The sequence below is a fragment of the Talaromyces rugulosus genome, chromosome II, assembly GCF_013368755.1.
Source record: "Talaromyces rugulosus chromosome II, complete sequence".
NCBI classification, from domain to species: Eukaryota; Fungi; Ascomycota; class Eurotiomycetes; order Eurotiales; family Trichocomaceae; genus Talaromyces; species Talaromyces rugulosus.
In genome coordinates this window covers 5,711,360-5,734,550 of record NC_049562.1, presented here as the reverse complement: position 1 = coordinate 5,734,550, position 23,191 = coordinate 5,711,360, and the positions used below count along the sequence as shown (strand labels likewise).

Genomic DNA, 23,191 nt, shown 5'->3' with positions numbered 1-23,191 from the left:
CAGACCGCGCTACGATGAGAACGATGTGAGGTTGAATGAGGTCCGTGGTAGCCACCCCCCAAGTTACCGGATAATACCGTCGTGACAGATTAGATACGGGAAATACTGGAAAATTACAGTCCCCGCCGCCACTAAAAATTGTCAACACCAGAAATCTTTCTAACACTATTCCTCTCTTCTCTTTTGTTATTGCCTTTCTCTTCTTCCTATTTTCCTGTTTAGCATTGGGGGATGTTGCGGTCATCTCGTGGCGTTTTTATTAGTTTTCGCTGCCAAAATACCCTATCCTATTGCATAAATCGCAACTTCAGCTCATCAACATCGTATCAGAAGCGACGACGAAAAGACATGGCCGAGCCTTCTCCTGACTATACGACATGGAGTAACACGAGTCTCATCGGGCGAATCGCAGAGCTCGAACGCCAGTTACACTCTCAGAATAACCAGCTACCTGCCAGCTCTAGTTCTGTTTCCACGCCAGCAGTCCTCGAGACGAGTGACACGCCTATAGTGCCACAACTTCCTCCCCAGACGCTCCAGCCTGGCGATTCCACAACTTTCCAAAAGTCGAATCAATCGTCGAAAAAACAGAGAGATATCGATCCTTCCAAATACCACACCCGTCATATCGCGCTCAAATTTGCATATTTGGGTCAACGGTACAACGGTTACGAGCATACGAATAATAATAAAACCCCTTTACCTACGATCGAGGAGGAGTTATGGAAAGCGCTTCGGTTAGCACGTTTGATTTTCCCTGCGTCGTCATCGGGGCTTGGAGAGGATTACGCTGTCGACAAATTGTCTCGAGCGCATACTCTTGACTGGGAAGGTTGCCAATACTCCAAGTGTGGACGAACCGATAGAGGTGTCAGTGCCTTTGGACAGGTCATTGGTATCAGGGTTCGAAGCGCGCGGCCAAAGAAGCAAGCAAAAACTACAAGCAACGTGGAGGACATTGCTACCGATATAGAGAACTTGACGATTGGTGAAGTCGAACCATCTCAGAGCGCCACAGATCAGGAACCCAACGTGTTTGAGGATGTGGACGACGACTGGGACGATATTCGCGATGAATTGCCCTACATTCAGATTCTAAATAACATGCTACCAAGCGATATTCGCATACTGGCGTGGTGCCCTCACCCGCCTCCAGATTTTGACGCTCGCTTTTCATGCCGCGAGCGACAGTACAAATACTTTTTCACGCAGCCGGCTTATTCCCCTACGCCAGGAAAACTCGGTTTCCTCCGTAGCGCCGCCCATCACCGAGGAATATCTGAAAAGAAGATCAGAGAGGGCTGGCTGGATATTGAAGCTATGCGCGAAGGCTGCAAACACTTCATGGGAAAGCACGATTTCAGGAATTTCTGCAAAGTGGACACCAGCAAACAAATCAACAATTTCGAGCGTATGATATATCAGGCGAGCATCGAGTTGGCTGATCCAAAAACGGACTCTGTCGGCTATCTCGGTACACCTGAGTTTCGACCTTCGGACAATACGCCAGATGTTGAGCATAAAAGGGCTGTAAATGAAGACTGGCCATCAAAACCTTTGGTATATACATTCACCCTCAGTGGGTCGGCGTTTTTATGGCATCAAGTTCGTCACATGGTCGAAATTTTGTTCCTCATCGGCCAAGGCGTCGAGTCTCCATCGATTATCCCGGAATTGCTTGATGTGTCAAAGAACCCATGCAAACCAACATACGAGATGGCATCGGACGCACCACTTGTCTTATGGGACTGTTCCTTCCCAGACATAAAAAGCGGTAGCAGGGCCGATGCACTAGAATGGGTCTATTGTGGCGACCCTAGACAGACAGATCCGGCGTCTGGTAAAGGCGACGGTAAATTCGGTCCCCTTGGGCTGATTGACAGCCTCTGGACAACATGGAGAAAGCACAAGATGGACGAAATCCTCGCGTTGGCACTGCTCGACCTGACAGTGAACCAGGGTGACCCTAGTTTCATCCAGAACGAAGCCCCGAAAAAGCCCTTTAGGAGCCAGAAACTTTTCCACGGAGGCAACGAAGGGAAACTTGGTGGTGTCTATGTGCCTGTCATGCAAAAGAAAACGACGGCTACCGTGGAAGTGCAAAACGCTAGGTACCTTGCGACCCTGGAGCGTAAGGCTTTGAGGTTACAAGAAGAAGGCCTCGCCGATGTATGATGGTAGTATTCGCATCATAACACTCAAATCAATTGCCGCTGACGTTTCCTCTATTTATTTTCTCTGTAAACGCGTGGGTATTATCATCAATTGTAGGCTACCCTGAAGATGCTACCGGTTTGGATTCGTAGAGACAATGACGGGCGCCACGCCAGACTTCTTCAAGAATCATGCGCTTTGGTAACATATTCTAGTAAGTCTTATTAGTATGCCCTTTAGATGTATAATACGATACGGTGTTCTGGACCCACCGGAAAGACAACAACCACGTCGCGTTCTCCTTCAACGATTATAGCTAGGTAGAAACGAACTTCGAATCCCTTAAATGCCTCGTGAATGACAATGTCTTGAATCTGTGTGGTCGGGATAAATCTTGTTGCGGCGCTGGACCAGTACATCGAGGAGGAGGTTGACGTCTGAACGCCCAGGCCCCGAATCACGAGAAGAGACTCCTCTGCAAAGGCAATTAGTCTCTAAACTTGTTCTTTAGCTGTTACATATTGATACATACCAGTATATCCCTTTCTCCAGACCAGATACATCAAAACAGTGCTAACACTAGCTACGATTGAGTAAGGGTAGTGGTCCGCAATCTGAGAAGCCAGGGCGCCGACATTGGTCAACCACAAGTCAGCTGGAATGCCTAGGCCCTGGTATTCAAAGAATATAGAGCGTCGAAGTGTGGCAACATTGACTAGGAGAATTGATATGAATCCCAGGACGCGTATGATGATCTCGACTCCAAACGCGAGCTTCGCTGGCCATGTCCGACGTGAGGGCGCATTTGAGGCGGTGAACGAGGCCGTGGTAGGGGACGGGCGCCGTACGGCAAGTCGAGCTGGCATTGAAGCGGGCGAGTATTAAGAAATGTTCCGTTTGCGTAGCATCAGGCCATTGTTATGGAATCGACCAAACACCTGTTCGTTGATTGAGCCTAGAATCTCAGGTCGCACTAAAGCGGGGAGCCGCGCGTGTCACGTGTGGCGTGCGGAGCTTTGGGCTTGTCCCATTGTGCCCAAGCTCGACGATAGCATCTTGCTCTTGACACACTCAGCGCACCATGGCAAGCTCACGTTCGCGGTCTCCCCGCCCGGAAAATCGGAGACGAAGCAGATCCCCTGATCGCCCTCGAGATTCGCGCCCAAAGAATTCAGGCGGATTTCGCTGGAAGGACAAGAAACCGCGGGATGATGGATACCGAGACGACAGGCAACGCGATGGAGATCGCAAGCTGGAAAGAGGATATCGAGATCAAGGTCGCCCGCGATCTCCTGATCGTAATCGAGGCAGATACGACGATCGAAACAGAGAAGATGACCGAGACAGAAAGCGTGCGCACGATGAGATAGCTACCAAGGGCGACAGCAAGGCGGATCGCAAGCCCAAGACCAAGGAAAAGAGAGAAAAGAAACCCCCGGTGCCCCAGTCGAATGAAGAAATGATCATTGTGCATGTCAATGATCGCTTGGGGACCAAGGCCGCCATTCCTTGTCTCGCTTCAGACCCGATAAGTCCGCATCCCCGCGCAACCCCTGTCTGGACGATATCCCAGGCTAATCAGTCTACAACAGAGCTATTCAAGGCCCAGGTGGCGGCTAGAATTGGTCGTGAGCCACACGAGATCCTGCTTAAACGCCAGGGCGAACGGCCTTTCAAGGACCAGTTGACGCTCCAGGTAAGGAGACCCCGGAAAGGCGAGAAATTATAGCTTCTGGCGATACTGACATTTTGAAGGACTACGGTGTCTCCAACGGTGTACAAATCGACTTGTAAGCGCGATTCATCTCCCCTTTCCCTAAATCCCTCGTTTCTAGTGTATTACACATGACAGGTACTCGGACACAAACTAATTGCATGCGTATAGGGAAGTCGACACGGGCGACTGAGCCGATCATCGGTGTCATATAGCGGGCATTTATTCTATTCTTTCATACACACAGCCGGATTATTGTTGCCAAACAGCCAATGCAGCTGACTGAAAAGGTCGATGAGATGCTGCATGGGAGCTGAATTTCCGAGTGACACAGCCGGCCCCCCTTCCCAAGCCTGTATTAGGACCCTCCACGAACTGGGCGTTATTTCATGTACCACTATCTGTTATGACATGCCTCTGGAATTCATATTCTCATCTTCTTGCTTGTACGTAGCAGCGCAAACTGTGCCGTAACGCCGGGTGTTTTCCTGCTCCGTCCCTGCAACCACCCAGATCTGCGGACTCAGCCCGGCGCCTTTGTTTGTTGGATGCTGACATTTACCTGGATGCTCTTTGGATTCCTGGTTTCGCCATTTTTTTTTCTCATGTCGGATGCAGAAAAACGCGGGGTACTTCCGGTTCCTCGCTGCGCTTTACCCGATTGGGGCTCTTTTTATGAGCCAAGACTGACCGACCGTTCCACTCCAGACCGAAGTCGCAATCCTCCCAATAATCTCGATGTCTCGGAATTATCATCTCACTCTCTCCTTTCGTCTGCCTGTTCCCTTTCGCAATACTCAGCCATGAGGATCTGTTGACCCGACGTGCTTCGGAATTCTCTCTGGTCGCTTTGCCGTACCCGGTTCCGGCAAAACTCGAAATTTCGTCACCGACCGTTGAACTTTTTTTTCCCTCCCTCACGTGCACCAAGAACACCAAGTGAGTTGGTAGAAAAATGGTCAGAAACATCGTCATCATCGGGGGAACCTCCCACCCACAGCTAACTCGCACTATCTGCAACCACCTGGGTGTGCCCGAAGCTAATGTCCTTCTTTCGAAATTTGCTGTCGGCGAGACTCGCGTCGAAATCCAAGAGTCTGTCCGAGAAAAAGATGTCTACATCATCCAATCTGGCGGGGGAAAGGTTAATGACCATCTCATTGAGCTTCTGATCACAATTTCCGCTTGCAAAACTGCATCAGCCAAGAGGGTAACGGCTGTTCTCCCGTTGTTCCCGTACTCTCGTCAAAGTGATATACCATACAACAAAACCGGAGCTCCGCTGGTCAAGTCATCCACTCAAAACAACTTCACCTTCGATAGCACGCCTACGACACCACACCCGAACAAGCCGGAAAGCCCAAGCGTTGGAAACGCTGTCGACAACCTACAGAAGAGCCTCGCAAAGGCTCAGATAGAATCTGATGTCAACGGGTCGCCTGTCAAGCGCCGTCCCATTGCCAATGGAAAGCGGAGTGATACCCTCGATTCAATTCGGTCAGATGTTAGCCTACCGAATGGCGCATCTAACGATGACAACGCGAGCACCTCGGGCTCTTCGAACAAGGCCCTAACCTTTGAACCCCGTCCTGGATATCGACAGTGGGTTGCTCAGGCTGGGACTCTCGTTGCAGACCTCCTCACCAGTGCTGGGGCCGATCATATCATCACCATGGATTTACATGATCCTCAGTACCAAGGCTTCTTCGACATCCCGGTAGACAACCTCTACGGACGACCATTGCTCAAGAGATATATCCAGCGCCACATCCCCGATTTCAAGAATTCTATCATCGTTAGCCCTGATGCTGGCGGTGCTAAGAGAGCCACAGCTATTGCGGACTCGATGGGTGTTGAATTCGCATTGATCCACAAGGTGAGTGGTTGACATGTAGCAAGATTTTTTGGATTCGAAATTGACTGTCCAAGGAACGACGCCCGACGAAAATCGCTGATAGACAAAACGCCACAATGATGCTTGTCGGAGATGTGCGCAATCGTACCGCCATTCTCATTGACGACTTGGCCGATACTTCAAACACCATCACTCGAGCTGCGAAATTGCTCAAAAAGGAAGGTGCCGCAAAAGTATATGCGCTAGTTACTCACGGTATTCTAAGTGGCGATGCTATTGACCGCATCAACGCAAGCGCTTTGGATAAAGTCGTTGTCACCAACACGGTGGAGCAAGATGACCACTGTCGGCGTTGCCCTAAGCTTGAAGTTCTCGAAGTCGGCAACGTGTTCGCAGAGGTATGACTGCCGATATAATATATTGGAACAAAATCTAACGGGTAGACCACAGGCCATACGACGTGTCCACCACGGTGAAAGCATTAGCGTACTGTTTCAATATGACTAATCCTGTCTTTGCCTCTTCGACAAGGTAGAATCCCCTTTTGGTAGAATATGAAACGCCATATTCTGATCAGAAGTATGACAAGAAAAAATTCAGGTGCTAGCTTTCTTTTTTGTCCTTGTCTAACCTGAGACATGATTTTTCATCTATGCGAATTTCGACTTTTTTTTTTTTTTTTTTTTTGGACGCCTCACTTATAACGAAATTTCCCAAATGAGCATGCTATCCATGTACAAGTATTTGAATGTTATTAAACAACGCCTGTTTTTTGAGATGGCGTGGCATAAAATGGACTGGTATAATTTTAGAGTTCTAGTGATTAATAGCTACTGGAACATTTGTCTTTTCTTCTTATCTTTTTGCATCAATGTATGTTGAAGATTTTTTTGGTGGGACTTGCCTGTTTGACCCTTTGGTGTGTGTAATTTATTGATGATGTATTAACATCTAGTTGAAATAATAGATGAGACTTTTTATATGTAGAAAATTTCATGAGCATAGATCGTGTACTAAAAATAGCAGTTTTATAAAGTCTTTATAGTTTTGTAGAGTCTTTTAAGCTAATTAAATATTTAGAGATTAGGATTCGTTTAAAATAATAAACCAAATAGATTCTAATACTTTATTAAGTAAATGTACCTCCTATTCAACGAGCCTTTTCAAATCCTTCCGCTCACTGATCTCTTTCAACATGTCCCTTATATCATTGTCATTGTGTACATCGACCTGCTCCTGGAAATAGGCCATGTTATCCTTCAGCCATGTACCTTCATCTCCAGGCTGATGATCAGATTGGGTGTTAGCCTCAGAAACTTTGGACGAAAGATAAATCCGACATACCCCAGGGACAATAACTCCGCCTTCAAGCGCGGCCACCATAGGACAAAAGACGATGCCATGCAGTTTCTTGAAGCGACTCTCCTCTTTCGGGGTAAGATTACCAAACGATTGGGCGCCCAGCGTTGCATCATTCACCACCTCATCCCAGCGGCTCTGGATTTTAGTAGCCACTTCGTCGTAACTTTCCTTGGACCGCGTCGGACCGACACGGACTGTAGCACGGATGTGATTCGGGACGGTTTGCCCACGAGACTTTCCTCCCGAGTAGATATCACCGATTGGCCCTGGTCGGTCAAAGACAACGTTGACAAACAGTCTCGGGGTCACGAACGTAGTCGCATGCAAGTTTGTGATGAACTCGGCGAGAGCATCCTTCTGCTCTCGAGAGAGCGGGATACAATGGGAAATCTGGAAAGAATGTAAGCCACTGTATATGTAGTTGCGCGTAAAAAAGTTATACACACTTCGTAAAGCGGCATCGTTTGTCAAGTACGATGTGAAAGACTTTGAACAATCATGTGAACTGAGAGATGATCTGAAGCGAAGAGCTGGAAACAGGAATGGAGGAGAGTGCAACGAGATATATATACTGGAGCAGCCCATGCTATATTGGTGCCTTGCAACCATTGGACCACCGCAAGAATACTCATATGCCATGCATGCCAGATTATGACCTGAAGTAGGTACAGCAGGTGGTGGATGTTTACCGCATGTGCGGCCGCAAACGCGGTATTGCGGGAAATTTGCGGGCGTGCCTCGAATTGTGAAATAATCCGCATTTTGCGGACTCCATCGACCCAAGACAAGACACGAGATGACAACGGAACAGCGCAATGCGAATCTTCCGCCGGTCGGTAGCAGGCTGGCGACGCGGTCTTGTGAGTCATGCAAGCTTCGAAAGAGGAAATGTACACGAGAGCTGCCAGAGTGCCGCCTTTGTATTCGGTAGTATGCGTCCATGGTAACCGCCCAGAGCCAGCGCTAACCATCGGCGCGCAGTGGACGTCGTTCATGTTCTTACCAACTTACACATCACGTTATTGAGAACCAACATTCGGAGCCCGATCCCAGCGCCGCCGTTAGCAAGCAAGCCCTGAGAAACGACTTTCCCGTGGCCTTTTTCCTTGATCCAGCTCTCTTCAACTGCTGCGCGCCGCTGGTTACACCCCGTTGTCAACTACCCATTCCTCCCCAAGTAGAGGGTTGTTTGGGTGATAATGACTCCAAAAAAGCGTTGGCGGCACAGTATTTCAAAACCGCTCACCGTTGGATGCCAATCATCTCTCGAATCCGGTTCTATGGATCGTTGATAAACTCTCTACAGGACGCTGATCATGGCGTCACATCTATCCTACTGGCCATGAAGCTGGTCCTCTCGTGCCCCCAAGAGGCAAATGTGTGCTCGGAGATATATGCCGTCCTCAAGGAATTCCATCTTCGTATGGAAATGGCGGGACACCTAAGCATCTACACTGTTCAGTCGGCAATCTTGGTCGCCATGTACGAGATGGGCCATGCCATTTTCCCTGGCGCCTTCACTACCATCTCTACCTGTGCGCGCTATGCGACTGCTCTGGGCATCAATGAGCCACTACCAATTCAAGGCAAAGCATGGATTGAGCAGGAGGAGCGAAACCGCATATGGTGGGCGATTCTCATCTTGGACCGGTAAGTATGGTGCGATTCTGTGCCCCCAAGAAAAATTACTGAGCAGCCTAGTTCAATAAACATTGGCTTCCGGGGACGCCACCTCTGCAGACCTGATCCTAATGCGAACTCCATACTACCGGTAGATGATGATGCCTGGGACCAAGGGGTAGGTGGCGTTTTTTCTCAACATTTATGTGCGAGCTGAAAGCCGTTACTCTCCAGATACTGCCCGAAAACCAATCGCAGAATGTCTTGTCAATACCAAGCCTGAAAAATGGTCGATACGCCCGCTTAGCCCAAGCTGTCAACCTTCTCAGCCAGGTATTCCGACACATCTCAAGTTGTGAAGAGGTATTGCGCCTAGACCTGGACAATATCGCACAGTTGGAGAGAACAATATTCGCATTGGAGCATCTTGCCTCATTCGAAGAACGAGAGCGGAACATCTGCTGCCTCTCTTCAATTGCTATTTGTTACAGGTTGAGTCACGTAGCCAGCAACCACAAGGCAGAGTACCTGGCTGACTTTGAAGAAGTTCGGTTTTACTCCTCCATACAGCGTATTTATCCGAGCCACATGAGTCCTTGACCGAGGATGGCAGGAAACAGTCGCAACATTCAATTCAAGAGGTTTTAGTGAAGACACTGGGCCATTTTGAGAGATTCCGAAACGGATGGGGGAGCCTAGACAAATTCCCCCCTCTTGCACTAGATTGGCTTTATCGAACCGCCGTGGTGCACGTCTTCCTTGCTTATAATGCTGAACCATCCAAATGGGATAAAGAAATCGATGAGCTAAAAGAAGCCCTAGAATTTGTCAGTCAGAGATGGCGAGCAGCCAGTGAGTAGCGCCCCCTTATTTGCCGGTGTTACGGAGCAAGTTCTAGGTCTCAATCGCTGATTTCTATGTTAATAGCTCATTATCTGCGGCTTTTGGAGACCAGACAAGCGGTCAGGATTCCGTTATGACAGTTGTGATGGACCCTTACCTGGGAGCAGAGTTGTCGTCACCAAATATGTCATGATGCGGTGCAACGCCTATTAGAAGTGGCAAGCAGCAAAGAAAATATTTCAGAATATAGAACACTCATAAATTGGAATCGTCTAAAATGCCAATTAGCAGTATATATAGGCATCACCCTCTGTTCAGGGATGGAGTCTGGTTGAGCGAGTCCGTTGATAAGTTTCAAGACACAGTTGATGCTTCACGTTGGACCTAGCCAGAATCGCCCTTCCAACAACCTCAAATAGGCTAAGACTTGACATGAGCAACTATTCGAATGACACTAAGCACTACTCCTGCAATCCTAATTCCTCAAACAAGTGCAGAGCGGCGTGCAGACTTCTACGGTATGCTCAAGGTTCGAAGCATTGACAGCGGCTCAAGCGAAGGCCAAGCTGATCAGTGAGGACCGGCGAGGATCGACCAGAGTACGGAGCATAAAATTAGCGAGGCTGCTTTTAATGAAGCCCACGTGGGGATAATCTCGCTATCAATATGACCGCTAGCACGGTGAACTAGTTGAGTCTCATACCTGATGTCTTCTATTCCCCAGTCCTTCCGAACTCGTGCTGTTGGGAAGTGACATTTTATATGAAGAACTACGCTGTAGCATGGTAACTTTTACTGCAGACTCGGCCAATTTTAGGATAAGGGTGATTGCTGTTACGCTACTACTAATTATAATAATATTCTGAAGTTTTATGCAACCTCTGGCTTGTCATATTCGACAGAATCAACGTGTTTAACATGAAAGGGGAAAAAAAAGGGTAACAAGCAGATAAATGTGCCTATCGAGACTAGAAAACAGAAATGTAGTTTCCTATCCTTTCCTTTTGGTGCTGCGCAATACACTCGGCAATCCAGGTGATGTTGCGGATTTCCTATGGGAAAGTGTTAGCAAGTCCTAGCAGATCCATATATATATATATATATAATATAAAAGAAAATGGCTTGTTAGCCGAGAATCGGCTCACCTGTTCCCGTAGTTTTACCCAACAGTATACAATAGAAACTGTGAATTGCCGTGTGAAGACAACTTTGCACAGCTCCATCTCCTTCTGATAGAACAAGTCTTCCAGGCTCTTTCCATCAGAGCCTGCTCCTCCAGACATGCCAGCACCGCCCTGGGCCAGCCCGACGGCATCGAAAAATGTCTTGTAGTCTCCTACCCCGCTAACAGCGAGGGCAACGTTCTCTACATCATCCGCCCTTGAAAGCATCAACGAACCCTCGGGGTACAGTTTTCCAAACTCCGGGTAGAGTTTCTTTCGCTCTTGTTTAGATAGCTCGGTTCCAAACGAGTTCAGAGTAATGTTGATTGCTCGGCGGTCGGCCTCGAATTCAAGAATCTCCGACATGGCTTCTTGCGTCGGGGTGCCTTTGAAATCAGGATGCGTGGTGACAAAATTATAAAAGTCCTCTAGGTAGTTTTTGTATAATGTGTTTCGGACAATTTCAATGTTCAGTTCGTCCAGATCCTGGTGGCTCAGGCTGCCCTTGAAGTATGGCGCCAATGGTGTTTCCACGAGCACCGAGTTGTATAGTTCTTCAATATTGGTGGCAACACACAGGACAGGCATGGTTTCGAACCAGCCTAGAGGATGGCAGCGCTCGAGCAGCTCGCGGGTATCTCTTTCGTGTAACGTGCCCGTGATTAACAACGCGACGTTGTCAATCATGTACCCGTAGGTCAAATATTCCATAAACTTGGCAAACGAGCCTGTTGCTTGCGCTTGGAGATAGCGAAACTCGGCGACCAACTTCTCAGTCATCTTGCCCGCGAGCGCGGAGGTAGAAGGGTTCGGAGGCAGCGAGGCCAGGAAGTCTCCGTATGCGGGGCCAAGCTGAAGCTTCACATCTGCAAATGGCACTGTCAGGCCTGCTATGAGACTGTTACCATGCAACCATAGGGGAACCTACCGTCCACCGTCTCGCACTGGGTCAAGTTCCCATAATGCTGGCCAGTAAGTAGACTGTTGCGGTAGCCACGAACGATCCCTTCGAGGTACCTGGCGAGGTCAGGATCCAAGACCACGGTATTTTCCCAGCTGAGCCGGAGTGTGCTTACCCGCCATTGACGTTAAAAAACAGGCCCTCCATCTCGGCAGGCTGGATTTCCAGAGATAATGCGTGTAGTTGGGCTGCGTATGAAGTCTAGAGCTCCACGGCTCCAAGCAGCACGTCCAAACGTGGAGCTCCGAGACGGCTGACATAAGCCGCACACTACCGCCAGCGCCAGCCACTCACAGGCCACACTGCTTTTTACCGCCTCGACTTGAAATTTTTGAGCGCCAAAAAAAAAAAAAGTCAAGCTCCTTCAATTTTTTACAACCCCCCCCGTTGTTGCGCTCCCACCCCGACAATACGGTTCCTGGCTGTGGTGTATTTTTAATTCAGCCAAAAGATTGAATGCCCGGGGGTCGCAATTGTATAAAATGACGCTCTTTATTCTTACCGAAACCAGCGCAGGCTACGCCCTGTTGAAAGCCAAGGACAAGAAACTCCTCAAGCGTGATGATATCGCTACCGAGGCTGCTACTCCCGAAGGGATTTCGAACTTGTGAGTTTTTTCGCCGGACGGGATATCTCGAGGTGTGTCGTTTGCGTAGTAGCAGAATCCTAATAATTTCGCAGATTGAAGTTGAAAAACTTCCAGAAATTCGACAGTGCTGCCACTGCCCTTGAGGAAGTGACTGCTATTATTGAAGGAAAGGTCACCCCCCGTCTCGCGAGCCTTCTGGACGAGATCAAGGATGAGAAAAAGGTGTCTCTTGCTGTCGCCGACCCTAAGCTTGGTGAGTTTGATTTTGACAAACGCTGCGCTAAAGTGCGGTTTTCTAACATATCTCAGGCAATGCTATCGGAAAGCTTCCCGGCCTTGACATTCAGCCCATTGCGGACTCTTCTACTGCCGATATTTACCGCGCTATCCGTGAACACATTCCTACTCTGATCCCTGGTCTGGTCCCTGAGGATTTGTCGGCCATGGCCCTCGGTCTTTCGCACTCTCTGGCTCGTCACAAGCTCAAGTTCTCCCCTGATAAGATCGATACCATGATTGTTCAGGCCATTGCCCTTCTGGATGATCTGGACAAGGAGTTAAACACATACGCCATGCGCGTCAAGGAATGGTATGGCTGGCACTTCCCTGAGATGGCTAAGATCATCAACGACAACATCGCATACGCCCGCGTGGTCTTGAAGATGGGAATGCGAACGGATTTCGAAGCCACCGACCTTAGCGAGATTCTCCCCGAGGAAATCGAGGGCGCAGTGAAGAATGCTGCCGATCGGTCAATGGGTACAGAGATTAGCCCCGAGGATTTGGACAACATCCAAGCTTTGGCTGAGCAGGTTGTTGGCTTCGCCGAATACCGCCAACAGCTGTCGAGCTACTTGACGGCTCGTATGACTGCCATCGCCCCCAACCTCACGGTGCTTGTTGGCGAGCTTGTTGGCGCTAGGTTGATTGCCCACGCTGGAAGCTTGATGAACCTTTCCAAGAGCCCGGCTTCCACGATTCAAATTTTGGGTGCTGAGAAGGCTCTCTTCCGAGCTCTCAAGACCAAGCACGACACACCCAAGTACGGTCTCATCTACCACGCTTCCTTGATTGGACAGGCGACTGGTAAGAACAAGGGTAAGATGGCTCGAATTCTGGCCGCCAAGGCTTCTCTTGGTCTTCGTGTGGATGCCCTCGCCGAGTGGGAAGACGATGTCACCGAAGAAGACAAGGCCGCTCTGGGCACTGAAGCCAGATTCAACCTTGAACGCAAGCTAGCTGCCATGGAAGGAAAGCCGTTGAAACCCCGCGGGGTTAACATTGCCCCCAACGGCCAGCCCCAGAAGTTTGAAATCAACGAGGCTCGGAAATACAACGCCGACGCTGACGGTTTGACGGGCAACGAAGAACCAGCTGCGCAAAAGAAGTCCAAGAAAGACAAGAAGTCGATCCAAGAGCCCGAGTCTGACGATGGCTCTGACTCTGACGAAGAAATGGACGATGCCGAAGAGGAGTCCAGCGAAGAAGAAACCAAGAAATCGTCCAAGAAAGACAAGAAGGGCGGCAAGACTGATTTGGAAAAACTGGCTGCGAAGGCTGGCCTCAGTGTCAAGAGATACCAACGCAAGCTCGAACGGGGCGAGATCTCGTTTGACGCCGATGGAAACCCAACTGCTATCAGCAAGAAAGACCTGAAAAAGGCCAAGAAAGAAGCCAAGAAAGCCGCCAAGGACGAGAGCAAGAAGCGAAAGAGGGACCGAGATGAGGGTGACGACAAGTCCGAGAAAAAGAAGAAGAAGAAGAGCAAGGAGTAGATTCGATGTGTGATTTTATTATTGTATGATATCTGCACCTCGCTTTTCTTTTGCCTTTTTATTTTTGTTTCCTTGTGATCTTTTTTTTTTTTTTTTTTGCTATGTTTAGGTGGCATTTGCGGCGAGATTTCGAGGTCCATATTTGGCGTAAAAAGGTTTTCTTTTTCTTTTCTTATGGCATAGGTGAAAAAGTACTTAGCCGGAATAAAATTTGGAATTCAGTTCAAACTATTCTTCAGACTACTCATAATTAAATTGATATTTCCGAAGCCCCAACGCCATGCAAGAAGATAAACAGAGAGAGAGAAAAAACTCGTCAAGACGATTCCTCTTTCCCCAGGTGTTTCCTCATAATAGTCACAATGCTTACGAACTGCTCGTCATTCAGTCTCTCACTAAAATCTTCAATGACGGTATCCATGATCGGTTGATCCTTAAAAAGATCATCCTCCTCCTCCTCTTCTTCCCCTTCCTTTTCGCCACCGTTCTCTTCCCCTTTGTCCGTCTCCATCTCGTCCTCGCGCAGTTTCTCTTTGCGTTTCAGTCCGAGGCCAAGGTTGATCATCATCATGACTTCTGCCTTGGTTAGGCTGAATGGCAAAAGCTCTTTGATCAGGGCTGGGATTGCCTTGTCTAGCGGCGTGGGTTCTGTCGATTGGATGTATGGTTCTTGTTGGTCTGTAGACGGCTGTTGGAATGTATTCGTCAATGGCCGCTGGCCCTCCTGCGTGTAGCGAGGGTAGTCGAATAGATGCGGGGAGATTCGGTCGACATAATTGTGTATCTATGGGCCGGTGAGGGGGTTTTTTTGGTAAGTATCATCATTCGGGGGAAAAAGGAGCAAGAGGCGAGCAAACCTCAGTGACAACGGTGCAGTGATCTCGAAGGTCTGGTTTCGGCACGAAATTCCTGGCTCCAGGAGGTGCTGCAGCAGATTTGCGAGGTGGATTTGCTGTGAAATAGGATAGGACTTCGATGTTGGTCAAAGTTGCGGTTTGGGGGTCGACGATCTGATGTTGTGGTTTAGTTGTGGGGGTTCCCTCTTGGAAGAGCCTGAGAAGCAAACCTTCATTGTGTAAAGCCCTCTTTTAATTCGGGGTTAAAAAAGAATAAATATTAGAAAAGTCAAGAGAATTATTTTCCTGTCGTTACTCGCGGGGATCGTGATGTTAGGTTTTTTTTTTTTGCCGGCAATATTCGTTATGCGGGGAGAATGGGCGGTGTGCACTTGGGATATCTTTGATTTTCACCACATGAGAGCATAGAAAAAAATAATAAAAAAAATATTTGCATGCGTATTTACGTTTTTTCTAGGCCATAAGACTATGTACATTTAAGCCTCAAATGTAGACCGTGTTTTTGTTTCAAAGGGTATCTGGCGCCTGAACAGCTAGAGAGCCGTTCCAAAGACAATAGCAATGTATAGTATACACAGAAATGAGATGGATAACAAACCGAAAAGTGAGTGTGTAGGGGAAAAAAAGAAAGAGAAAGAAAAAGCCTGCGAAAACTTGGAACAGCGCTTATTCATCGTCATCGTCATCATCATCTATTCCAAGTTCGAGCCTTTCTATATCTTCAGCTTCCGATCTTAACTCGCCTAGTTTCTTGAACTTGGGACCTTTGCCTGCCATCAATTTGCCCCATAAGTTGTAAATAGGACGGGTATTCGGCTTCTCGTCGCCCCAAGGTCCTAAGCCATCGCCAAATACAACCTCTTCGTGACCAGAGCAGAGTTCTGCAAAACTCATCCACTGGTCGTTATCGGTCCACATGCCTCCTCTTCTGCCGGGATCTTTCAACACGTCGGAAGCGCCCAGCGCAGAAATCTGCGTGGCTCCAGTTTGGGCAGACCGCACATGTCTACGAAGCAAAGCTCGCGCCCATGGATGGAACCACGCGGTGAGCCAGTAGTCCTGGCGCAGTGATTGGTCGCCATTCGTATGCACAATTGCCGGGACCGCAGCGGTTTGGATGTATGTTGCCAGTGGAATATCATTCCATGTAAAGTTCCAGGAGGGAGGGAGCACATCGATACTTGTGTTGAGCGCAGGCTTGATAACTTGCGGACTGGATGGCTTGTATTGTTTAAACGGATTCAACTCGCTTTGTTCAACGTCAAGTGGCAGGTTCAGTCGTACTTCTCTGGGAACTCCGTGTTGTGCCTGCACTATAGACACCTTTCGAACGTCGCGGTATTTTAGCCATTCTATATCACCCGAAGCCTTTCTCGCGTTGATGAATAGTTGTCCCTCATAGTCGAGTCCCATGCCGTATTCATGCCAGGCTCCCGGTTGTATGCGAGCGCGCACATTGGTGATGTTGGAATAATCTGCTATGCCGATCGAATCCCAGAGCCACTCTTTGAGCACACTACTGGACCTTCGTCTTTCAACTTCCCTGGAATACTCTTGATTTCCGAACAGCTGAGTGAGCACCATTTGCTCGCTGGAATGCAACGGCTGTTTATTCATATCCTGCAAGACTTTCTCGTAGAGGGGCACTAGGTCGTTGACCTGGCCCATGACGACACCTGAATCGAGCCATCGCGGGCGATTCTGGGTGCCATCGCGTTTTTTATCCGTTCTTGCCCCGTAAATGTCTGGAGGTAGTGGTGATTGGGGCACACTGGCGCATGCTGCGCTATCGGTTATGTTGGACGAGCAGTCTTTTCTGGCGGCAAAGAGCACTCTTTGAGTATACTTTGGGACTTCTTTAAGGTTTTTCCCTTCGCCGATGAACTTGGTGCCGTATTTTCTTCTCAGGCGATTATTGTTTCGTTTATGTATTTCTTTGTAGCGCTCGATGAGAATATCCGGAGGTAACTGGAACAGAGTATCGTCGCTATCGACAATCAAGACAAGATCGTGGTCGTAGACGCGGCCGTTGTTGGTGAGAAAGGTGAGAATTGATTTGACCTTCTCAACGCGGGTCTCGCCCGAGGCGGCGGTTTTCGAGGCAGGTTTCGCGGCAATCTCGGGGCGCTGTTTGAGGAGAGTCAAGGAAGGATAGTCGAGGATCATTGCCGAGGTGATTGTACGGCACAAAGCAGGGTTCTTTGGCTGCGCGGCCACAAGGATGTGTAAGTTGAAGTCCTTCGGTAGCTCGCCATCCTGATAAGAGGGAGTTGAAGATTGGGAAGAGGACCCGGTGGTAGTGACGATAGAGCCCCTCTGTAGAGTTTGAGCGTGTTAGTTGAGCAGATGCCACGGGGCGTATTGATGCAACAAACATACCTTGATGAATGCGAAGATGATCAAACCCAGAAACAGAATGAACACGCCGATCGCATAGGAGATGATTCTCGAGGGACGGTAACGCGGAGGGATGGAGATGTTTATGTTTTGCGTTGCCCTTTTCCACCAGGACCTTGCATGGCCGACGACGACTCGCTGGGCCTCCCAGTTGATCTTGGCCATGGTGAAACGTTTTTGCAGGAACGAAGAGAGAGTGACAGGCCAATGCCGTGGTTTATTGGACACAATGAATGAACATTTTCCTGGGCGAAGACGACGAGGAAAAAAGAGATGGCGACGCGAGAACGCGAGGGCGAGAGAGCGAGATGGGTGTTGATTGCAGAGAGAGAGAGAGAGAGAGTCAGGAACAGGTCAGGAGTTGCTGCTTGCGGAGAAACGGCGTGGCTTTGCAGGGCGGCGGTGGGTCTGGCCCTGGAGACTGGAGTTTACCACGCAAGACGGTGGAGCGCTGCTGAAACTCCGGCCCGTGGTTCTCCTGTTACGCTGTATTTTATTATGTATTCTGTGTAGTTATGTGTATGTGGCTCATTATTATTATAATACGTAGTATATATATACATGTACATCTACTCCATGTAGATTTCGTCGCGGATACGCTGCAGATTGCGAAACAGCCCTCCACCAGACCCCCCCGTGTCGCTGGCCGACGCCTCGTCTACTGCCTGCGTCGTCGGTACTCGGCTCTTCTTGGCCCGTTGGCTGTCTAGGGCCCTGCGCCGGTCCTCGACGCTTTTCGCAAGGCTGTCGAGGAAGCGATTGCGCGCCTTTTCTTCCGACGTCCCTTTCCACACTTGTCCCAGGGTGCGCAGGAGTTGCAGTCGCTCGGTGGCGGCCGCCAGCCCGTCCTCGCCGCCCCCCCTGCTGTCGAGCAGCTCGGTGATCTCGGTGCGTAGCTTTTTGGCGACCTCTTGCCCTCGCTCCTCGCGGCTGTAGCTCTCCGACCCTGCCTCTGGTGCCGAAACAGAAATAAAGGACGAGGTTAGCGACAGCTCGGATGGAGGCAGCGGCCACTCCATGGCATCGCCAAAGGTCTGGACGACCTCTTCCAGCCGTGCGCGCACCTTGCTCAGAGTCCGTAGCTGTGTAATGAATAGTGGTTCTCTCGTAGCAGTATCCTCCTCTCCAGCAGCAGCGTCTTCGTCTCCGTCTTCTTCTTCTTCTTCTTCTTCAACAGCATCCTCCTCAGCGACGACCTTTTCTGCGGTTCCCTCTGCGCTCTCATCTGTAGCCTCCTCCGTAGTCTTTGAAACCTCTTTTGTGGCCTCTTTTACGGGCTCCGTTAGATTTGCTAGCCCCGGGGCAAAGCTGGCAATGTCGGCCGATAAATTCTCAGCCAAAGCATCTGAGAGCGCGATCGATTCGCCGCGCAGGACTTCGACTTCATAGGCAAGTCGGCCCCCGCTCCGCAAGATTTCATCGGTGATTTGGGTTAGGATACTCGACAGGCGAACATTCTGCGAGCCGATCTGAGAGAGGAGGGGTTGGATGCGCGAGGAGAGGGCGGTCAAGGGCACGGCGGCCGGCGCTCGCGAGGCATGCGGCTGCGAGTTGGACAAGGTCAACGGAGGAAGCGAATCGTTGAGGAAATCGGCCGGGTCGAACGACGGGTCTGTAAAGAGCTGCAGCGACGGGTCCAGCTGGGAGTGGGCGGGCGCTGCAATTGCAGGAGACATGGCTGAATTGGAGGTGAAGAGTGGAAGAAGTGAAAGACTAGATAGAACCAGCAGCAATTCGTGCCTGCCGCCGGGTGGAGCTCTCCCCCGCCCTGCCGTCACTTCCCGCCCGCTTAGTTCTTAAGCTGGCAGATCGTCGTCGACGCTGCAGCCTCCGCCTAGGCAGAGACGTCGTGCAGCAGACAAAGAAACGCAGATAGTTGTCGCTGTTTGCGCCATGGCCCGCTTGCTGTTCGTGGCTGGGGACGGAAACTCCCGCGCATCGTGATGTAAGAGCCATATATACTGTCGACTGCCCTCAAATGCTCGTGTCATGTCCAGATCATCGCTGACGTCTCTGGTGCCTAGCTATTCCCATTGCTCTGGGCCCTTTTGTCTTCCTGTCTGGCCACCTCAGAAGCAACTCAGATCCAGGTCGTGACTTGTTTTCTACACAGATGCCGCGGAAAGACTTCCTCAGAGACCTGGAGAGGGCCAGGGCCAGCCCGCCTGCCTCCTTTCCTGGTCTCCGCGATATCAAGCTTGGAGATGACGATGAATCAATATGCTTCTCCTTTTCTAGCCCCTCGCATTCGGACCCAACTCTGGAATTCCAAGCTGTCATATCAGGTGAGCTGCAGCCCGTTATCATTTATGTTCTAGCCCAGTCCGCTAACCCAGCGTAACTAGATCTTTCAGAGTACCCGAAATCTCACGAATATCTCATTTTCTCCATGTCATCCACTGTGCCGCCCGCTGTCGTGGATGTTCTCGACACCATCCGACTGGCTGTCGCTGGAGCACCTGTCCACGACCTCTTCACTACCGTGAGCGATGCATTCGGTAGCGTTCTTTCCGCCGCCCAGGAATTACTCCGAGGCGAAGAAGATCAACACTCTGATTATGAAAGTCTCCCAGACGCGGGATCCGACAGTGAAGCTGCCTGGGAGGACGATGCCTTTGACGAGGACCAACAGTTCTTTGGACCTACACACCAGGAAATGAAGCAAATGAAGCAGTCGAAATGTCTCAAGTCTGATCTGCGCGCTGTCAAGGCGGCAGGGTTCAAAGTCGGCTACCTGGGAAGCTTGACTGGCCTGATTTTTCTGTCGATATCTTGCCGGATTGCCAAATTGGGGTTGTCAGATGAGGCTATGCAGGCATGGGGCGTGGACCCTTCTCAATACTTGGTCTTGTTGATGCGCTTTCCACATGGATATGTCAGCATTAGCTATGTGCTGGAAATAGAGGCCGCTAAACGGACACATCTAGTCCAAATGCACGTAGGACTCTGCGCTTCGTACAAACCAAGCATGGAAGCGGCCGTGCAAGCATTTAGCCACACTACCGATAATGCCCTTCGACAGGAGCCTCCTGTCTGTGAATCTGACGACCGCCACCAGAAGTTACTCCCTCTTTTCATTGAAACACCACTCGACGCGTTGCTTAATGAACGATTTCTCAAGATCGTGGAAATCAGGCATAAACTAGCCCTTTCATGGTCCGGAGCGGAACTCTTTTTCAACAACGTCCAGGGAATGATACAAACCGCCGTACCAACGGAGAGTGATATCTATATGGTACAGGACGGCTGGGGTGCTTCCGTGCCGGAAATAGTCCAAGCAGATCAATTACGTGCCGCCTCCAGCGCCGACCAGGTGTCTCTCCCATTAATCACCATGCAATTCCTCCTGCGACACTTTGTGAAATGCACAGAATTCTGCCTTGTCTGCCACTGCAAAATGGACATGAATTTCGAAGCTCTCAAGCCCTACGTTTGCTCAAAGCCCCTGTGTCTGTATCAGTACATGGCGCTTGGGATTGGGCATAGTGTCGAATGGGAGATTCTCCAGCAGCCCTTCGTGGTTGACTTGCTCATAAGCTTCACTTACGCTAGTGCTGCTGCCAACACACTCGAGGACTTTCCTGAGGGACTTGGCGTCATGGTTCCTAAAATTGGGGAGGGCTCATACAAAGGGAACTTGCACCCTTCCAATTTACAATTGCTCATTTCCACCGATAGCCAGCATGAACAATTCCTGCGACCTGGTAGCTGGATACAAATCATGGACCCCGAAAACGACTGTACCGGCGACTGGCATTGCCGAGTTCAGAACACTAGTAATTGGCCTCTGGTCGACCTTTGCACCCCTATCGTGGCCCAGGATTCTCAGTCAGAGCCGGCAGCGAAACATAACGCCGAGGGCCGTGTCGTCCAATTTGTGGTATATGACGATAACTTTGACCACCTAAAAGAGGACCAGGACAAGCGTCGGGCCATAAAAAACATTCTGGATACATTACCCGATGTCATGGCAATGAAGAGCTTCCTAGAGTCCATTCCAGCCAGCTCTAGAAGGCTTCTGGCGTCGTGGGATAGGATTACTCCCTCCGCGTTCGACGTACTCAGATGGATTGTCGCGTCCAATCGGTCTTGTATCATGCAGGACAGTGAAATATCAGACAAGAAAGTTGCTCGGTCAAAAAATTCCAACCTGATCAGTGGGATGGATGGGTACTTGCAGTTCAGATTTGCCCAAGGCGCCCCCGACAAGGAGGAAAAGTTTTTTCGCGCCATCATGACCAATGTCCCGACATCTCAATACCCAACACTTTACGCGTGGCATGGGAGCCCTATTTTCAACTGGCACGGGATCATTAGAGAGGGCCTCATGTATAAGAAAGTTTCAAACGGTCGAGCTCACGGAGATGGCGTTTATATGGCGCAAAATTTCACCACGTCGTTGACCTACTCATCACAAGGGCACGGGAGCCAGTGGCCGAACAGCTTGTTGCATATGACCACGGCGCTTTCACTGAATGAAGTCCTCAACATGCCAAAGAAATTCCAATACCATGGCAGCGGCGTCTATGTTGTCCAGAACCTTGAGTGGATTCAGACGCGATATCTTTTTGTTAATTGTCGGCCCCAAAACACGACAGGCGACTTCCCGTCTTCTGGGCCATTGGAATCAAAAGCACAAAAGGCTCCAAAGTCATTGGGCTTTTGGCCACAACAGCAAGCGTCCATGGCTCATGGGCCCGCTGGTTTACCAATAGATATCCCCATGACGGCCCTGAACCAACGTCGTCGACAAGCTCTAGGTCTAGCTATACCGGGGCAGGAATCAATTGAACAGCCGCAACCCGCGGTTGACACGAAAAAGAGGGGCAGAAAACGAAAATCAGTAACGAAAGTAGCACCAAAGCCAGCCGATTCTCGTGTTTACGATGTCGATGAGGGCCGCTACGTCGAAGATGACTGGGATAATGCGAGTGTGGCGACGATGGCTGAAGACCTGGCGGCGCTCTTTTCGGATACAGAAGATGGCGTAGCTGACACTGGAAAGAAGAAGAAGACAATGCCAACGACGCCGGTGACAGACTTTGAGCCGGGGAAGTTGACTGAATCGTCGCTGAAACTGCTTGACCCTCCGTCGTATGCTACTACAACAGCGACCAAATCCCTCCAGCAACACCTCCTCCAGACGCTAAAGGTGCAAGAGCGGAACGCGTCAGACGAACTTGGGTGGTATATTGACCCGCAGCTCATCAACAATCCTTACCAATGGATTGTCGAGCTGCACTCGTTTGACCTCACGCTTCCACTCGGTCAGGACTTACAAAAGGCCAGAATACAAAGCATTGTTCTCGAGATGCGCTTCCCAAAGGACTTTCCAATGTCCCCGCCCTTTGTCCGGGTTGTGCGGCCGCGACTGCTCGAGTTCAACCACGGTGGTGGTGGGCACGTTACTCAGGGAGGCGCGCTGTGCATGGAGCTGCTGACGAATTCGGGCTGGTTGCCGAGTTGCTCGATCGAGGGCGTTCTTGTTTCCATTCGCATTGCCTTGTGCTCGACGGAGCCCAAGCCAGCGCGTCTACTAAGTGGCCAGACCGGCCAGAATGTGATGGAGTACAGTGTGCACGATGCGGTGAACGCATATGTGCGGGCTTGTCACGCGCATGGGTGGCAAGTGCCAAAGGAGTTTCATAGTATGGCTTGGTAATTGGGGAAATAAATCAGGGTTGAGTTTAGAAATTTTAGAGTTATTTGACCAATCAGAAATTCAGGTATTCAAATTAAGGGATAAAAGATTTCCTAATACAATATGGCAAACTCGATTGGCAAATGGACGTGGAATAAACGTTAGATATCAAGAGTAAAGCAAAAAACCAAGATATCCATCAAGAAACAAAGGGTATCGATAATTAAAGACATGAGAATCGTAAACTAATTTGGGGGAAG

General features: G+C 49.8%; 12 protein-coding genes across 12 annotated transcripts; 6 read left to right on the top strand and 6 right to left on the bottom strand.

Moving 5' to 3' along the window:
• Nucleotides 1–348: 348 nt before the first annotated feature.
• On the top strand, nucleotides 349–2,175 carry TRUGW13939_04464 (uncharacterized protein; the record flags this gene model as incomplete). The annotated part of the gene is made up of 1 exon (XM_035487637.1): nucleotides 349–2,175. One exon carries the CDS (start codon nucleotides 349–351, stop codon nucleotides 2,173–2,175), a length of 1,827 nt encoding a protein of 608 aa, XP_035343530.1.
• Nucleotides 2,176–2,272: 97 nt separating this feature from the next.
• On the bottom strand, nucleotides 2,273–3,020 carry TRUGW13939_04463 (uncharacterized protein; the record flags this gene model as incomplete). The annotated part of the gene is made up of 3 exons (XM_035487636.1): nucleotides 2,273–2,365; nucleotides 2,427–2,629; nucleotides 2,687–3,020. The coding sequence occupies 3 exons, from the start codon at nucleotides 3,018–3,020 to the stop codon at nucleotides 2,273–2,275; spliced, it is 630 nt and encodes a 209-aa protein (XP_035343529.1).
• A 215-nt stretch (nucleotides 3,021–3,235) lies between these two features.
• Nucleotides 3,236–4,061, top strand: TRUGW13939_04462 (uncharacterized protein; the record flags this gene model as incomplete). The annotated part of the gene is made up of 3 exons (XM_035487635.1): nucleotides 3,236–3,850; nucleotides 3,910–3,944; nucleotides 4,040–4,061. 3 exons carry the CDS (start codon nucleotides 3,236–3,238, stop codon nucleotides 4,059–4,061), a joined length of 672 nt encoding a protein of 223 aa, XP_035343528.1.
• A 762-nt stretch (nucleotides 4,062–4,823) lies between these two features.
• Nucleotides 4,824–6,230, top strand: TRUGW13939_04461 (uncharacterized protein; the record flags this gene model as incomplete). Its single annotated transcript, XM_035487634.1, has 3 exons — nucleotides 4,824–5,744; nucleotides 5,798–6,121; nucleotides 6,174–6,230. The coding sequence occupies 3 exons, from the start codon at nucleotides 4,824–4,826 to the stop codon at nucleotides 6,228–6,230; spliced, it is 1,302 nt and encodes a 433-aa protein (XP_035343527.1).
• A 639-nt stretch (nucleotides 6,231–6,869) lies between these two features.
• Nucleotides 6,870–8,056, bottom strand: TRUGW13939_04460 (uncharacterized protein; the record flags this gene model as incomplete). The annotated part of the gene is made up of 3 exons (XM_035487633.1): nucleotides 6,870–7,007; nucleotides 7,068–7,571; nucleotides 7,658–8,056. 3 exons carry the CDS (start codon nucleotides 8,054–8,056, stop codon nucleotides 6,870–6,872), a joined length of 1,041 nt encoding a protein of 346 aa, XP_035343526.1.
• A 281-nt stretch (nucleotides 8,057–8,337) lies between these two features.
• Nucleotides 8,338–9,685, top strand: TRUGW13939_04459 (uncharacterized protein; the record flags this gene model as incomplete). The annotated part of the gene is made up of 5 exons (XM_035487632.1): nucleotides 8,338–8,735; nucleotides 8,787–8,883; nucleotides 8,940–9,276; nucleotides 9,354–9,557; nucleotides 9,633–9,685. 5 exons carry the CDS (start codon nucleotides 8,338–8,340, stop codon nucleotides 9,683–9,685), a joined length of 1,089 nt encoding a protein of 362 aa, XP_035343525.1.
• Nucleotides 9,686–10,516: 831 nt separating this feature from the next.
• On the bottom strand, nucleotides 10,517–11,819 carry TRUGW13939_04458 (uncharacterized protein; the record flags this gene model as incomplete). Its single annotated transcript, XM_035487631.1, has 4 exons — nucleotides 10,517–10,600; nucleotides 10,694–11,577; nucleotides 11,640–11,728; nucleotides 11,788–11,819. The coding sequence occupies 4 exons, from the start codon at nucleotides 11,817–11,819 to the stop codon at nucleotides 10,517–10,519; spliced, it is 1,089 nt and encodes a 362-aa protein (XP_035343524.1).
• Nucleotides 11,820–12,154: 335 nt separating this feature from the next.
• TRUGW13939_04457 (uncharacterized protein) lies at nucleotides 12,155–14,036 on the top strand (the record flags this gene model as incomplete). The annotated part of the gene is made up of 3 exons (XM_035487630.1): nucleotides 12,155–12,279; nucleotides 12,354–12,514; nucleotides 12,571–14,036. The coding sequence occupies 3 exons, from the start codon at nucleotides 12,155–12,157 to the stop codon at nucleotides 14,034–14,036; spliced, it is 1,752 nt and encodes a 583-aa protein (XP_035343523.1).
• Nucleotides 14,037–14,352: 316 nt separating this feature from the next.
• TRUGW13939_04456 (uncharacterized protein) lies at nucleotides 14,353–15,108 on the bottom strand (the record flags this gene model as incomplete). Its single annotated transcript, XM_035487629.1, has 3 exons — nucleotides 14,353–14,820; nucleotides 14,894–15,046; nucleotides 15,103–15,108. 3 exons carry the CDS (start codon nucleotides 15,106–15,108, stop codon nucleotides 14,353–14,355), a joined length of 627 nt encoding a protein of 208 aa, XP_035343522.1.
• Nucleotides 15,109–15,559: 451 nt separating this feature from the next.
• TRUGW13939_04455 (uncharacterized protein) lies at nucleotides 15,560–17,455 on the bottom strand (the record flags this gene model as incomplete). Its single annotated transcript, XM_035487628.1, has 2 exons — nucleotides 15,560–17,209; nucleotides 17,273–17,455. The coding sequence occupies 2 exons, from the start codon at nucleotides 17,453–17,455 to the stop codon at nucleotides 15,560–15,562; spliced, it is 1,833 nt and encodes a 610-aa protein (XP_035343521.1).
• A 404-nt stretch (nucleotides 17,456–17,859) lies between these two features.
• On the bottom strand, nucleotides 17,860–18,966 carry TRUGW13939_04454 (uncharacterized protein; the record flags this gene model as incomplete). The annotated part of the gene is made up of 1 exon (XM_035487627.1): nucleotides 17,860–18,966. One exon carries the CDS (start codon nucleotides 18,964–18,966, stop codon nucleotides 17,860–17,862), a length of 1,107 nt encoding a protein of 368 aa, XP_035343520.1.
• Nucleotides 18,967–19,403: 437 nt separating this feature from the next.
• TRUGW13939_04453 (uncharacterized protein) lies at nucleotides 19,404–22,952 on the top strand (the record flags this gene model as incomplete). The annotated part of the gene is made up of 2 exons (XM_035487626.1): nucleotides 19,404–19,575; nucleotides 19,636–22,952. The coding sequence occupies 2 exons, from the start codon at nucleotides 19,404–19,406 to the stop codon at nucleotides 22,950–22,952; spliced, it is 3,489 nt and encodes a 1,162-aa protein (XP_035343519.1).
• Nucleotides 22,953–23,191: the final 239 nt, after the last annotated feature.